Here is a 16,436-nt window from a genome sequence, read left to right as displayed (position 1 = left end):
GAAAAGATTTGGTATGCTATCTGTTCCTCTTTTAAACTGCCTTGGTAAAATGGCATCCAACAAGCTAGTAGGTACCAATTGAGGAGTTTTATTTAACATTTGGTCCGTTGGACAAGCAGTGTAATAACTGTTATTGTTTCCCTCTTTTCGTGATGCTTATGATCTTTATTTTTTCTCTGTATGTATGGTTCATTTTTACGTTTTTAATGGTCTAATTTCGGACCGAATAAACTATATATATATATATGTGCCCTATGTACGACGTGATTTTGCAGTCGTAAATGGCGATTTTGGCCTTTTTCAACTGCAAAATGGCCTTTCCTAATGTACCATCCCTATTTTGAGAGCCTGCATGCAAATACTGACTCACAAAATAGGGATTGTGACTCGCAATTAAGAAGGGTCATTTCAAGGGCACCCCTTGCTAATTGCGAGTCGCAGTGGCATGTCTGATTGTTTTGTGATCGCAACTGCAGTCGCCAAACAATAGCAGTTAACACCAATTTCAAACTGGCGTTAACCCATTTGCAAACGGGAAGGGATCCCCATGGGACACCTTCCCCTTTGTAAATGGAAGCGAAAATATTTTTTCAGAGCAGGCAGTGGTCCGTCCCACATACCACTGCCTACTCTGAAAAAATGAAAAGAAAACTGTTCATGTTTTTGTCTGAAATGCATCCCATTTTTCTCTAAGGAAAACGGCCTGCATTTAAAAAAAAATCTGCTTTATTTAGAAAACAGTCACAGACATGGTGGTCTGCTGTCCCCAACAGGTCACCATCCCTGTGAGTGTGTCCATTCCCAATGGGGTCGCAAATTATGACCTACCTCATGAATATTGATGAGGCTAGGTAACTTGCGACCCCATTGGGAATCGCAAACAGTGTACTTGCCATTTGCAACTCCCAAACAGTTGGCAAATTGTGAGTCGCAAAATAAAAGACCATACATCTAGCCCAATGTTATAGATTACAGAACGTGAGGAATTGAGAGAAAGAATCAGTGGGCAGAGTGAAATAAAAAATAGTAGTATATAAGAAATAATGTGTTCCAAAATGTACACTTTTCCCCAATTATAAATAAAAAAAGGGGTGAAAAACCACTCAAAGCGGCCATGCAGTCGCAGAGGTCTCATGCTTCCCTTCGCTCCATGTCTATTCAGTAAAGGGGTTGGTCCAAACAAATTTGCCAGGGATGCTTTTGGCTATCAGTCTGGCCCAGAATCTCATTAGGTTTTTAAAAACAAGTACATCAAGTTGGGTAAAAGCAACACCTAAAATGTATAGCACATTGAGTAGTGGCTCACTATAAATACACTTCTAAGTACTCCGCAACTCGTATGCATTTACATCATGATCTGGATTAAAGATTGAAAGGTATGTTTTTTTACTTCATATGTTTCCTGAAATTAGCGCTAACGGATGTTGCACATTTACAAATTAGATTGATTAATTCAGTAAATACTTCATGTGTTATCTCTCTTTCATTCAGGTGTGATTAGGAGCTGCGGCTACGTATGCATGGTGTAATAGAAATGTGTGCAGTATTACCTTGTGTATTGTCTTGCTCCTGATGTCAATAAGGTCCAGCCTGATGGAAATGTAATCAGTGTCAGGTGAGGGAGGGTCAAGGTGCTCATATCGGAATCCGTTGAGCAGAAACTCTTCACAGCTGACCTTAAGAGAAGTCTGGATCTTCCTCAGACCGGTGGAACAATATCCTTTTTTGCACTTTCCATTGGTCCTGTGCTCTGCAATTCAACAGACATGTTCACACTGAAAACAACAATAAACTAATACGAGTTAAGCAAGCACATCTCAGACTCACTACTCTCAAAGAGTTCCATTCAGAATACAAATTACTTTCATGTACAGAAGTTTATCCACATTAAATGTACGTTTTGTTAATCAGAGAAAAAGTTAAAAAATTGCCAATTCCATCTAAATGCACATCTGTAACCAAAAGACGCCATCTAGATTAAAAGCTTTGAATGACACTATTGATGTACTGTGTGGGATTAATGCCAAAACTGCCCCCATTGCAAACATTATGCCTAGTTCAGGCATGATGTAGCGCATGGGGTTACAAAGTGACATAATGCGCCACTTTGTAAATCTGGCGTGATGATCTTAGCCTCCTTGGGCCACATTAGAGTGAAAAAAATGACGCTAATGATGCACAAGTAGGCATTAGGTCCTCTTAAATCTGGGTCTATGTTTCTCGAGGGGAAATAGGTGTTTTCTTCAAGATGTGCTCCTCGTCTATGAGAAGAATGATAAAGATGACCATGTGGTAAAACCCCAAACCTTTTTAGTAATTTAGAAATGTTAGGGTGCAACCTGTAAAAGGTTTGCAATCTGGAACAAACATGTACAAGGCCAACGGATCTGGGCTTAATTTGACAAAGCATGCAAACATATGCACACAAAATTTATTTTTCCATGCAACAGAATATTAAAGTCTTATCACCTGGCTTTATCAATGTTAGGTACTAAGGGTGGTGGTATTTGTGGTGGTAGTGGTGTTGATTGTATGATATCAGTGGTGATAATGGTGGTCGAATTTGCATTGTGGTGGTGATCGTGGTATTGCTGGTATTCGTAGGGGTGGCAGCATGGTGTTGCTAGTAGTGGTATTTGTGATGGTGGTATTGAAGCTACTGGTACTGTTGGTATAAATACTGGTGATATTATTTTGATTGTGTTTTTGTGGTGGTACTAGTGGTACTGGTGGTGGCTTTGTTGCTGATGGAATTGGTAGCGTGGTGCTGGTGATAGTAGTATTTCTGAGGCATTAGAAATAGTGGTGTTTGTGAAGGTACTGGTTTTGGGATTCGTTGGATTATTGATAATACTAGTGTTATTACTGGTGGTACTGATGGTGCGCAGCAATGGTGGCACAGATGATATTGGTAGTGGTTGTGATAATGGTGATGTGTGGTATTGTTGGTAGTTATGGTGGTGGTTTTGGTGGTGATATTGGTGGTGGCTTTATTGATGACAGTAGTGGTGGCACTGGTGCTGACAGCATTGGGGTGCTGGTACATGCGTTGACATCTGTGCTGGTAACAGTACTGGTGGTAGTATGATATTGGTGGTACTGCTATTGTGGTGGTATTGGTAGTGTGCTAATGTATTAGTGGTGTTTGTTGCATTGTTGTTGGTGGTGGTGTTATTGGGGTAATATTGTTGGTAAAGATACTAGTGGTGGTGATGGTGGTGTTGGTTATGATATTGGTGGTGTTATGGCATTGGTTGTAGTTATGGTACTATTGTACTGGAGGGGGTGTGGTACTTCTGTTATTAGCAGTTGTTGTAATGATGGTTTTGATCAACTGCCCACATATTAACATGTGTAAGTCTTGTATACACATTCCAGCTTGCTTCTTGCTTATCACACTGGGATGGTGTGACCTTAAGACTTCCCTTCATCGTGATAATCAAAAAGCTATTATCAGGTCGTGATAGTGTCAGGATGGCACCATGTCCATGACAAAAGCAGATAAATGGCAGCTGCAGTAGAAAAAGATAGGTTTCTGTATATAATACATGAATTATACAAATAATTGAATGTGACAAAAGAGTGATTGTTGTTTGTTTTTATTAGATCTAAAATAGTCCCCTATGCATTGCAAAGCAAGCACTTTATCGGGCATGGGGGCAGATTTACAAGCCCCTTGCGCCACCTTGCATATCCCTACCGCCATTTTGTTTGAAGCTAAGGTGACCTTCTCCCTGCTCCAGATTTACAAAGTAGTGCAAAGCTTGCATTGCACCACTTTGTGACCCCTTGTGCCACATTATGCCTGCATCAGGCATAATGTATGCAAGGGGGGCGTTCTGATGCAGGGAGGTCTGAAAAAAAGGCACAGTGAAATTTACAAGATTTCACTGCACCATTTTTTCCATCATTTTTAACGCCTGCCCAAGGCAGGTGTTAAAATGAGGCACCCATAGTTAACTATGGGCCTCCCTGTGCGTTGCTGCACTAGTGCCAACATTTTGACGCAAGTTCAGCAAAGAGCCACAATAGCGTAAAAAATTTTGACGATATTATGCTAACAACCATCATGGTGTGCCTTATTATGAATACACCGCAACTATGGTGTCACTAGGTGGCGATAGGGGTTGCAAGGAATGTGGTGCATCGGCATCGATCTGCCCCATGGAATGATACACCAAGCATCCAGACCATCAGAGAGTAATAATCCTCTAAGCTTACCTATGAAGTGACTGACAATGCCCCATGCAACGGATGAAAAGACTGATCTAAATAAGCCTAAAATTGAAGGGCGCTGACCTAAATCCAACCCTACATATATTGTAAGCAAGAGATATTGCAAATAGCTGCATTGTGAACCCAGACCTAAAATCCAGGGTCGGCACCGTCATAAGGCAAGGAAACAATGCATCCTCTCTGAGAAGTGCAAAATCACAAGAAAAGGCCGAAATCAAATTCAGTATTGAACTCCAAAGGGACAATACTTTTTTGGCTTGAGTCCTGAATATCCTTGCACCATCCCTGGGACAAATTAAATTCCATGCATACATGTATGTATGTACATAGTATTTCTGTAGCACAAACCTATCCAAAAGGCACTGGAGTGTTGTACATGGTCAAATGCATGCTTAAAGTCAGCTGGTAATAAGAGGGGAAGCTGAGTTGTGGCCGGTTAAAGCATTGTGATGTAGAGCTCTTTAATGAGGCGGGTCTTCAACTCTTTCCTAAATCAGCCCTGATGGAAACTGGGAAGTTGTTCCAGATCCTGGGTGCATAGATGGAAAAGGCCTGTTATCTTATTTTTTTTATTTTTTATACTTCTTTGTCTGCAGTCTGATGGTGTCCTGGCTGTGGGTGTACCAAAAACCACCATAGATGATAAGCTTGCCTGTAAGATAAATGCAGCTACTAGTTGTGATGGCTTTATAAATTATGCGGCTAGTTTTAAAGATGGTGTGGACTGGCAGGTGAAGCCAACAGTTTTCCATCAGGGTGGGGGTGATGTGATCATATTTCTTCATGCTCTTAATGAGAAGAGCTGTGGCATGTAGGATGCCTCTAAGAGGTGCCAGTATGGAGTCTGGGAGGCCATGGAGTAGGGAGACATTTGAGTTCATGAGCTTGAACAGCAGTTCGGAAGTTGCTTTCTAGAAGAAAGGGTTTTATGTTCATATGAAAAGAGTTGTTACTTGAGAGAGAGCCTGCTGTCCAGGGTGAATCCAAGTGATTTTGTATTAGTTGACAGTTGGGGTTCGAAGCCAAAGTTCATGTCATTGAGCCAGGTTTGTGCTGCATTGTCTGTTGCACTTGGTAAGTAGCAGGAATTATGTCTTGGTTGGGGTTGAGCATCAGGCAGGCGCTGGACATCCAGGTCTGGATGATGTTCAAGCAGTGTTTGAGACATTGGATGTGTGAAGCGGAGGAGACTTTCCAATAGCGTTGTGCATCATTGACATATTGGTGAATCTTGATGCTGTTATCTGTGAGCAAAGCACCAAGTAGCTAAAGGCTGAATATGGCAGGAGACAGTATGGAATCCTGGGGGACTTCTCATGTATTAGGGATCTTTTGTGACCTGGAGGTGTCCATTTAAACAAATCAATGTTGATCGGTATGGTACGAGGAAACCCAGTCAAGGACTTTGCTGGTCATTTACAACTCAAGGGTGCATATGAGTTTAGGATGGTCAACAATGTTGAAGGTAACGGAAAGCTCCAGCGATTTCAGGAGGCAGGGGTCATAGTCATCTGTGGTCAAGAGAGTATGGTATACAATGTGTAATGTCTCTGTGAAGCAGCATGATCGGAAGCCAGACTGAGAGCTGTGCAGAAGATGGTCAGCATTGATGTCAAACTTGGACTGCTTTTTTGATGAACTTGCCAATTAATAGAGGGTGGGAAATGGGATGGTAGTTGGCGACATCTGCAGGGTTTAGTGTAGGTTTCTTTAGTAGTAGGGGGATGTAGCACAAATCCCTACAAAAAGACCTGTAAAGGAGACTTGCACTGTTGTGATGCTTAGTTAAGTGTTGGATTATTTAAGAAAGGAGCTGTGTGATACGGTAGGAGAAAGGCTAATGTCTCTCTTAGATCAAGATGGCAATAAGCTTTTGATTGTCAATGTATACCTCCCCAATTAGAACTCCAGATCCACACTTAATGAAATGTATGTGGTGGGACTGGAACTACAACTTTCTGTTATGTCTAGTCTCAGCCTAAGGAAGCAGTGCCTGAAAGTAACACACGCTGAGTGCCCTTCAGGGAAGGAAAGGCTGGTACCATTAAAGAGTGCAGGTGTTGATTGGATTCAGGATGCAAGTGCATAGAGAAAGCATTGCATGGCAGAGCACTGTCAGTGAACTATGTTTCCCAGTGTGCTACAAACTCTCTCATTTTTTTTATATTGATGAGAAATATCATTGATCATAAGCTACAACTTTCCTCGTGGTAGACAGCATAATTGCTAGGCCGTCAAGTTACAATGTTGATGAAGCCAAGACCTCACTATTTGAATGTTAGATTTCAGGTGGCAAGATCTCTTGCTTTTGAGAGGATTGTACTAAGTACATTTTGGGTTACAAAGAAGTATCCTTAAGTCATGTGTGATTAAACACGAATTTTGAATATTTCTTCCATGTTTATTTTGAACATTAAAGTCTGGGTGAAATCTCTGTACACTTAAATACTGGGATTATATGTTCATCAAAGAGGAATGGGACTGATTCTGAAAAGGACATTACAAATGTATGTATAATAATAATACACACTGAATGCAAGGTATCAGATTTCAGTTAGTGTGAATATGTTGCTAAGAGTAGGGAACAAAAGTATGTTAATGGTGCTCTTTATGTATCAGTTCTACAGAAGTCTAATAAAAACTATTCTCATCTTTCACAAAAAGACGTATAGGGACACAGCTCACTAGATTTTCTAAAGATAGAGAGATGCGCGCTTGTAGGTGTATTTTGCAAGATATTTATGTTCTGTTGTGTTTGGTTTTCAGGAATTCCTGTTTACCTATCAAAACACAGATAGTTGGTTTTACAAGATGTTGCTAAGGTATATCTACCCTCAATAATAGTTACATTTTGTATTCCAGTGAGAAGTCACTTAAGATATTATTTTGTTTTGTAGAAGACCATTCCAACCTACAGCACTCCTTGGCCACAGAAGTAAAGAGGCCAAGGGTGGAGTCGTGTGTCTCTGTTTTCTCTCTTATCCCATTTCCCTTTCCATGTTTCCACCACTGGCTTTCATATTCAGGCATGTGTCATTCTGGACAGTTGGGAAAGAACATTGCATCTGTAAGATCTTGTGCAGCGCATAAGGTTATTGCAAACCTGTTGTCAATATACTGATCTGATGGTAGAAGAAAACTTTAACCTAATGTAAAGAAAGGAGCTGGAGATCCTACTTTAATCAAGGAGAAGTCTGACTGTGCAACAAATAGCAAGAGGACTAGTAATTAACTGCTAAACAAGCTGCACCTGATAGAAGCACATACATGTTTTTCTGAATAAAAGGCAGTCAGCCCACACAGCAAGGGTGAGACATTAGAAGTGTACTAGAGATTCTTACTGAGCACTCCAACAGTAAAAAAGAAGGCATCTAAGGGAAATACCGAAATTGGAGCCACAGCACTGTGGCAAATGTGGGGAAATAAAGCAGACACAGGGCCAAGGTGACAATGAGACTTGTCCACAGGAGTACAGTAACTTGTCATTTCTGCTAGGCTTCCACCAAAAAAAACCACTTAGCTACTAAGGGATCCAGGAAGGGAGCTGACCCCAACTTAGGCGCTCCTCTAAATGTACGATAATAATATCCTCCAGAGTGTGGAATGAGAGAGAAGGCGGATCCCTACCTATACCCAGATTATATGTGGATCTATATGTAGAGTAGAGTTTACACTAGAACAAGGTTGGAGCAGCTTTATGACTCTTATCATAGATGCAAAGTCCTTTCTGTAATAAAGGTTTAAAACAATTAATTATGTTATCTGCTTTTTAAATTCCTGAATAAATCCTCGCTGAGATAACTGTGTGTGGTGTCTGTCGCTGAACAGGCCACCAATGTGCCTGTCACTGTATCCAACTTCAACACAGTTAAAACACATCTGTGAATTATGGAGTATCACTTCCAAGAATAGTCTATCTTCACAGAAAACTAATGTGAATAACCAAAAATGCCCAACCCCATCTCAAACTTGAGATCACTAAATGACATAGGTAATCTTGACTGCGCCCTTGTATACGGTGTCTTTCATCCTATCAGTTATTCCTACTCATTTCATGGTGTTTTTAGTCTTCAAAGCCTACTCATCTTCTTAGAAATGTTTCCCAGGATATATGCTTTGGCTGCATATATGTCACTTCACACCACTTCCCCTAGTGACATTATCTCTCCATTTGGCTTCTCCTGCCACCTATTTAACAAATAACTTATTTTTTTATTTTTCTCTCGTCCTCTCCTTTCAGTCAAAAATCAATTGGTGATTCTCAACCCAGCCCCCATAATGGCCATACACTGTCTAATAATCCCTCTTCGGGAAAACAGAAATAATAAATATCACCTGCATTACTGCATTTATATTGTGCGCAACAGCATTGCATTTGACACAACCACAACCATTCAGTCAGCTATTCAGTCAACCTGTAATGGACTAGTCCACTTTGTCAGTCAAATTAATGTCCTCGTACATCATCATGATGGCCACTGAGTGTTGTTGCAGCATATGCAAAATATGAAAGCTTCACACCCATTTACAAGCTTACAGGTGCAAATTGTTGATCAATGCCATAGTCACACCAAACTTGAGAATTTTAAAAAAAATTATCAATAATTTTCAAAACAAAGGAAAAAAGATACATCATAAGGTAAAAGAATCAATGAGTTAAAATAGGCATAGTCATACCATAACAAGGCAATGATAACAGAGGAAAAAGTAGCAGAGAAAACTCACAAGAGCAAACAGCACCTGAAGAAATAGTGTGTATGCTTCATGTCTCAGTATGGATTTCCTCTGGTTTTCAAAAAGATGTTATTTCCACATTCTTTAATTGCTGCCCTCCGATCGTGGCTGGTGCAATGATTCTTGATGCCCAAGGCAGTAACATCATATTGACCTGCTTTTGGGTTCTGAGGCCTCATTATATGCCTCCAAATGCAAACTGACACTACTTTGTTGGTGGTGATTGCTTAGCATTGCCTTAATGTAGCACATGTCCTGCCTCTAAATCGAAGCTCTCTACTGCTTCACAACTTCCAAGACCTGTCTGCACCATGTAGGATCCAAGCCTTTATTCTGTTGCTACCACTCCACTTGAATATCATGCGCTCAGCCTGATACCCTCTATATAACTTCCCTATTTGTCTGCAATAGGCGTCAAATAGGGGCCTTCACGGGTCACAACCAATTGCAACCCCTGCCACTTAGCTTGCGACTCTTGTCCCGGCTCATTGATCCCAGTCATATCTGTCAGGAAAGGGCACAGTATATTCAGGTTAGAATTAAAATAATATCTCTAGCTTAAAAGCAATGGTGCACTGGTGGTGAAAGGGCTACATTATGCAGGTCATGTGCACTAGCAGCAGCCACTTGTGCACATTTATGGGTGGGGCAGGCCAGGAGGGGCCTTGTTGGGTGAAGGATAAAGCTGCTCATCAGTGACTGCCCTGCCATTTTGCATAGGCCTGCCAAGCAGTTGAAAGAAAATGTGTCCTTTCTGCGGTGGGGTCTGAAGCCAGCCCCGTGGTTGAAACTGCATTTCTTAGCTAATGCCCAACTAGGCTGTGGGGCTGGGCCAATAAATTCAGGTTGGGGCTGGAGCAATAGATTCAGGTTAGGGCTGGGCGCTGTGTGCATTAAATAAGCAAGAATGAATGGGGCGGTGGAGATTTGGAGAGAGGGTGAGATCTGACAAGGAGGGTGACCCTCCCTGCACCAGTGGCGAGCCTGATTGTTGAGGGCAGCTGAAGCAGGGTGACGGTGGGCTAACTTATGTGGAGTGGAGACCTCACCCTTACCCCCGTGACGACAGCAGTGGTGAGAGGCCAGGGGACCTGCATGATGCTATGCGCTCATCTGGAGAGAACGTGGGGGCTGCCTCTGATCCTTTCTTGGAGCGGGAGACAGATTTCAGCTGCCCGCTCCTGCCATGCAAAGCTGAGACAGCCTTCCATCTGGGCTTCTGCCCCGGGGCTACTGCCTCAAGGCAACTGCGTAGGAGTTTGTGGCCAGGGACGCCACTCCCCCCGAGGGACTGATAAAGACTACAGTGGAGGCCACGATTGAAGCGTGGCGAGCGGAGCCGGGATTTAAGAATCAGACCCTGCGTCAGGAAGCTGAATTGCTTGAGACCCCTCACAGCCCTGGGGTAGAGTGCAGAGGCCGCTCCTTGTACCAGAGCAGGGACTGGCGGTAACTGTGCTGTGCTCCTCTGACCTCCGGCCTGCGTGAAAAGGTTCATCCTCCCCCCCCCCCCAACTCCCATATGAACTTCGCTGCTCGATCTGCAGAGGAGGCCAGGTACGGGGGAACTGTAGACACAATGCCCTAAGGGGATTACTGCCACACACTGGCTGTGGATGCTGCAGCCAGCCCAAATTTGACAGCTACTCTCCACCCCTCCTGTAGTCATGCTTCGTGCCTGTGAGGACAATCACTGGTGGATCACAGAGTGGCCCTACATTTGACAAAGTGAGTAGCACAGTGGGCAATGACGAGATGGGGGTGGACAGACCAGAGAGAGAGGTGCAAAAAACCAAGACTGAACAACTTGCGACCTCCAAGGCCGGTGCGCAAAGGTAACCCCCCAGGAGAATCCCACCGAGGACGGAGAGGAGCTGCGGGGTCATACAGGTGCTCAAATCCTGGCCGCAATTGAAGCATCCAGTGCTGCAGTACAGGCAAAGAAAGACACTGTATCCTTGGACAATGGCCTGTTGCGTGAGGACCAGTGCACAGTGGCCAAGAAGTCATTAGCTATGGAGCAAGATGTGGCCAATTTCAGGAGGAGGTGGCCACTCTGAAGACTACCCTGACTGATCTTTCAGCTAAGTCAGCTGACCTGGAGCACAGGGCTGAAGGCGCAGAGGGTCACTCCTGGCACTGCAACCTTAGATTTGTTCACTTTCAGGAGGGGGTGAAGGGGCAGGCCCCAGAAAGTTTTCTGGAACACTGGATTATGGAGATCTTCCCTTCTGCCAAGCTGTCCCCCTTGTACGTGATTGCGCAAGCCCTTTGTGCCTTGACCCTGCAGCCCGGCGGGAGTGCTACTATGCACATTGATTGCAAGGATACTCAATTTCAGGGATAGATATACCATTCTGCTGGCAATCCGGCAATCTGAGCACCATACCCTTCCCACTTAGGGTGACAAAAGCAAAAGAAAAAGTCAGATGCTGAACAATGCAAACATTCACCTGGACTCAAGGTAGGTGAGGTGATTTAGGTCAGGATGAAGACACACGTTAAATTAGTGTTGTGGAATGTCTGCCGCCTCAACTCATGCATGAAGCACTATGGGGTGCAGACATATTAGCGCAGAGAAGGAGTACACATTGAATTACTTCAGGAGATGCACCTGATGGTGGGGAGACCCTGCGGGGTCATGATGTAGGTGGCACCACAAATTGCTTTTCAGGTTTGGGGATTTATGGCAGACACTGAGGGGAAATACTTCTTGTACTATGGCCTACTGGATGTAGTTGAGGTGTGTCTATTGAATGTCTATGGCCCGATTGTCGATGATGGCGACTCCTTCATGGGGCTGAAAAGGGAGCTGTTCATTATGTCAGGATCCCCTTGCTCTCTGGACTTCAATTGATTTTTAGATGACCAGCTGAACCGACATCCACTTTGTCTCCACACAAAACCGCACATGACCACTGCGCTGTGGGGCATGATGGAGCAGCTGCTTTGCATGGATATTTGGCATGCTACCCACCCTGACCTGAGGGAATACACTTGCCACGCACTCACTCATGACACATATAGCTGTCAGGATAGGTTTTTGGTGACGGAGACCCTGGTGACTGCTATACAGAATGTACACATACTGTGTTGGTTCCTCTTGGACCATGTTCCACTGCAGTGGAGACTGAGTGAAGCTCAGCAAAGGGTCCCCCTGTGGTGCCTCCTAACAGAGGCGCTGGGAGATGTGATTTATATAAGGAGCTTCATGAGGTGACTGCTAACTATTTTGAGAGTAATTGGTTGTCAGCGACACAGAGAGGGCTGGAATAGGAGACCCTGAAGATGATGACACATGGGGAATGCGTGTCCTGCATTAACAGAGCGTGATGCCATTTGGAGACTGAGCAGACAGCAGAGGAGAGAGTGCTGGCGGGCCTCCAGAGGCACATGCACATGGGTGGTGAGAACCGGGAGGTCTTCTTGAGAACACAGAGGCACATTGGGGAAATCTGGGACAGACTGGACTGTTTGATCCACCAAGATTATTGACAGTGCCTGCATAGTGAGGGCGACAAATTCAAGAGAATGCTGGCATGAGTCCTGAAAAGAGAGCACCCACCTCCGCTGATTCTCTCAGTGAAGCAAGATGATGGTTCACTGACCAACACACAAGCGGGCATCAACTCGCTCCTGTGCGACGACCTGGTGACTGTTTACTGGGCTGGCAGTTGGGGTGACGTGGAGGATTCTTAGTGGTTCCTGGAGCTCCATCTCCTCATGGAGGTTCAGCTGCAGGGCCTAGAAGAAGAGGTCTGGGTAGAGGAGCTACAGGAGGTGGTTCACTCCCTGGCGAGATGTAAGGCCCTAGGGCCAGACTGACCACCGATGGAGTACTACCAGACTTTTGTTGGACTTTTGGGACCCCGCCTGCTAGAAGTCCTTTAAGAATCCAAATGCAGTGGCTTATTGCCTCCATCTATGCATGAGACCCAGATTATCATTTTCCCTAACCTAGCAGTGACCCAACAGACCTGGGCTCGCATCGGCTCCTCCCTATGCTAGCAGTTGACACCAAGATCCTAGCCAAAGCCTTGGCAGTGTGGCTGGGTGGGGATGTGACTCACCTGGTGCATGCAGACCAATGAAGATTCATGCCAGGTAGAGGAACAGAGATGAACCTTCGGATGACCCTGCGTAGACTGTCCCACGTGCTGCACTTGGTGGCTCACTCCGACATTCTGGCCGCCGCTGTAACTTTGTATATGCAAAAGGCCTTTGCTACACTCAGCTGGGAGTATCTGTGGGAAGTACTAAGGAGGATGGGGCTAGGACCAGAGTTCTTGTCGTGGGTGAAATTACTATACAATCAGCCAGTGGTGCACGTGAGGAGTGGGAGTGTGATCTCTGAAAAATTCCCCTTTGAGCAAGGCAAGCGGCAGGGGTGCCCATTATCACTGCAATGGAGCCATTGGCAGTTCAATTACATTACAACATAGTTGGTTGTACACACCTCACCTCCCTGTATGCAGATGATGTGCTTGTTTATGTCACCCACCCGGGGAGCTCAGTACAGGTAATGTTTGACATCATGACTGAATTTGGAATGTTGTCCGGACTGCGAGTCAATAGGTAGAAGATGGTGCTCTTCTCTCTGGTGGACTGGTGCGCTCTGACTGGGTCGTCCCTCCCTGCGATGGGACTCCACTGGCAGTACAATCACTTCCGTTAAATGAGTATTCAGGTGGCCCATACTCTAGAGGCCAAATATCAACTAAACATGGGGAAGATGCTCAGAAACCTGGAGTCATCTATTTAATTTTGGAACCACCTGCCTCTGTCTGGAATAGACCAGGTGGCTTTGTGTCAGATGGAGCTACTGCTGCGCTGCCTCCTTGTTCTGCAGAACTCACTCTGTTGTATGCCAAAGTCCACTTTTACTAAGCTAAACAGCCTGTCATTGGTATGGGCCAGTAAGAGGATGAGGATGAGGCTGGAGATCCTGAAATTAGACACTGAACATGGAGGACTGGGTGTTTCAGATTTCCAGATGTACTACTTTGCCGGACTATTGCAATACACGGTACAATGGTGCACGGACAGCCAGAATGGGGAGAAAGCACTGTTGGTGGAGTGGGATGCTGGCACGGACCTTCCTAGGTATCTTATCTGTAGATCCAGGGTCCCAGATGGATGCCTTGCATTGTTCTCCAAGTGCCAGAGGGCTGGGAGCAGAGGGTCCGTATGTGCTGCGTAGGGCGCCATATGGCAGGTTACTGCCCCTCAGGTGGCTACCGTGCTTTCATCAGATCTAATTGGTGATGGACCTGACATAGTGGTATGGGGGGACTGTACTCAATGGTACCTCAATGGTGTCTTCCTTGTGTTTGCAGAAGCACAGGGCCTCTTCCAGTTAGGGCCTGGCCAAGTGATACAGTGTGTCAAATTCTCTCACACAGCGGGTGAGGCCTAGGTCAGATTCCCATGGAGCCTGGGGAATCACGAACACTGGAGTTGCTGCTGGACCCGGGTTCCTCAGACGGCATGATATCCCACTTGTGTAAAGCCCTGTCAGGTGTCCATGACAGATGGACGATAGATTTGCCTGAGCCTCATATGCAGGGGGAATGGCAATGAGCCTGTGCTCAGATCCAGGAGGTGGCCCTCAATGCGTGATAGAAACATACTCAATTTTACTACTTACACCACATGTTTTTAACAACACAGCGGCTACACAGGTATGATGCAACGCTATCTGATGCATGTCCCAGATGTGGTTTGGAGCCAGCAACATTCTTACACATGACGTGGGAGTGTTTCAGACTGCAGAGATACTGGGGGGAAATATTGCAGATACTACAGGAGACCACTCAGATCCGAATGGAAGCCTCAATTAAGCACTGTCTACTTGGTGTGCTCTAGACCTCCAAATAGAGAACCAAGATGAACCATAGGTGTGCCCCGCTGGGGTTAGTGCTAGCCAGGTGGTGCACTGCTATGCACTGAACCTGTCCCACCCCCCTGAGGAATAGAGGTGGCTGGCAGATATGCACAAATGGGGAGTAGTAGAGGGGCAGAGGTTGTGATAGTGCGCACTGTTGGGTATGCCTAGAAAGATTTGTAAAAATGGGGCACCATACTGGAGTGATTAGGTGCTGGGGTGCCCTCAACCCTGTGTGAGTCCCCTAAGGACCTGCAAGACCTGGTCCTGGAGGTGTCTGCCACAGTGGTGGAGTCGACACTCCCAAAGCCCCCACTCGAGGGAAGCAACACTACTTGGTTGAGATGCAGGCACCACGGCTGGTGACTAACCACACCCTGCAGGCATTAGTTCCAGCCCAAGGTGGGTGCGCTGCCCCCGCTCTCGTTGCCATCTTCCCACACTTTCTCTCTCCCGCTCCCCCATGTATGCCGGTTGTGGGTGTAGGGGGTGACTATGACTATGAAATCACACTGCTGCTGCTGTCACATGTTGATTCTTCTGTTCTTTTCTTCTTTTTTTATTTCCTATTATGGTTACTGTTTAATTCTTCGTTTTGCCTTTGTGAGATATTATCCTGGACTGATTTACCGCTAGCGAAATGCAGATGTGGGAAAGTGCAATTGTGAGTCAAACATGGTGGGTTTACTGCGCTATCCAGCTACTTATATTCAGCAATTCACATTATCCCCTAACCTGCCTGTATATGATATGTTATGTTAAGCTGCATTACCATTGATGATGCAAACAAATGTGGTATCCTGTTCATACTCATTAAAGACATGTAAAAAAAAAAGCAAAAAGAAGGTTCTGTAAACGTTGAATACAAATGTTAAAGCCCCCATGTGGGAGCTATAAGTATCATGGTGAGTGAGGTTTGCTTCATCTTTTTGATCAGAAATTAAATTAGTGGGAGGGGTGTAAAGGCATTAACAAATATCCCTGACCAATTGATCCATAGAGCATTGCCCTAGCCTACAGCTACACATGCCATCGAACGAAAAATGCTACCTACACAGTAAACATCTGTTCGTGGCATGTAGTGCTGTAGATTCACATTCGCCCTCCCTCCTCCCCAGAAGCCTGTGGCCGTTGTAGTGTTATATATTGTAAATATGTATATACATTGCATGGACATCTCTTCTTTTTACTATATTTATACATATACACTGGTACACTCTTCACTTTACCCTCCTGCGGGAAAACAATCTAACAAAGAACTCGATGACCATGCGCACTATAACCGAGAGGAGGAGTCACTCAATCTTGTGACTCGAAAATCTTCTTTGAAGAATAACAACTTGTAACACTACGAGCCCAACACTAGATGGAGGACTTATGCAAAGCAAAGCATGTGTATTTTCAGCTACATATGCCACTGAACATATATATATATATATATAAATATATGTATATATACATGTACATGTACACACACACACATATATAAAATAAATACAGCCCTACAACACATCTGAACAGAAGCTGTATCCGTGCTGAAATGATAATTCCCCACACCAGGGCACAATGTTCAATTTAAAGT

The 16,436-nt window shown here is 44.7% G+C and overlaps 1 protein-coding gene across 1 annotated transcript in view; it reads right to left on the bottom strand.

The window, feature by feature from the left end:
• FREM1 (FRAS1 related extracellular matrix 1) overlaps positions 1–16,436 on the bottom strand; it is a 684,067-nt gene that overhangs the window by 510,791 nt on the left and 156,840 nt on the right. Inside the window, exon 6 of the mRNA XM_069238818.1 lies at positions 1,551–1,750. Within this exon, the coding sequence (XP_069094919.1) occupies positions 1,551–1,750 (200 nt within the window). The remainder of the gene's footprint in view (positions 1–1,550; positions 1,751–16,436) is intronic.

Source organism: Pleurodeles waltl, chromosome 1_2, assembly GCF_031143425.1.
Source record: "Pleurodeles waltl isolate 20211129_DDA chromosome 1_2, aPleWal1.hap1.20221129, whole genome shotgun sequence".
NCBI lineage: Eukaryota > Metazoa > Chordata > Amphibia > Caudata > Salamandridae > Pleurodeles > Pleurodeles waltl.
This window is presented reverse-complemented; position numbering and strand designations above follow the sequence as displayed.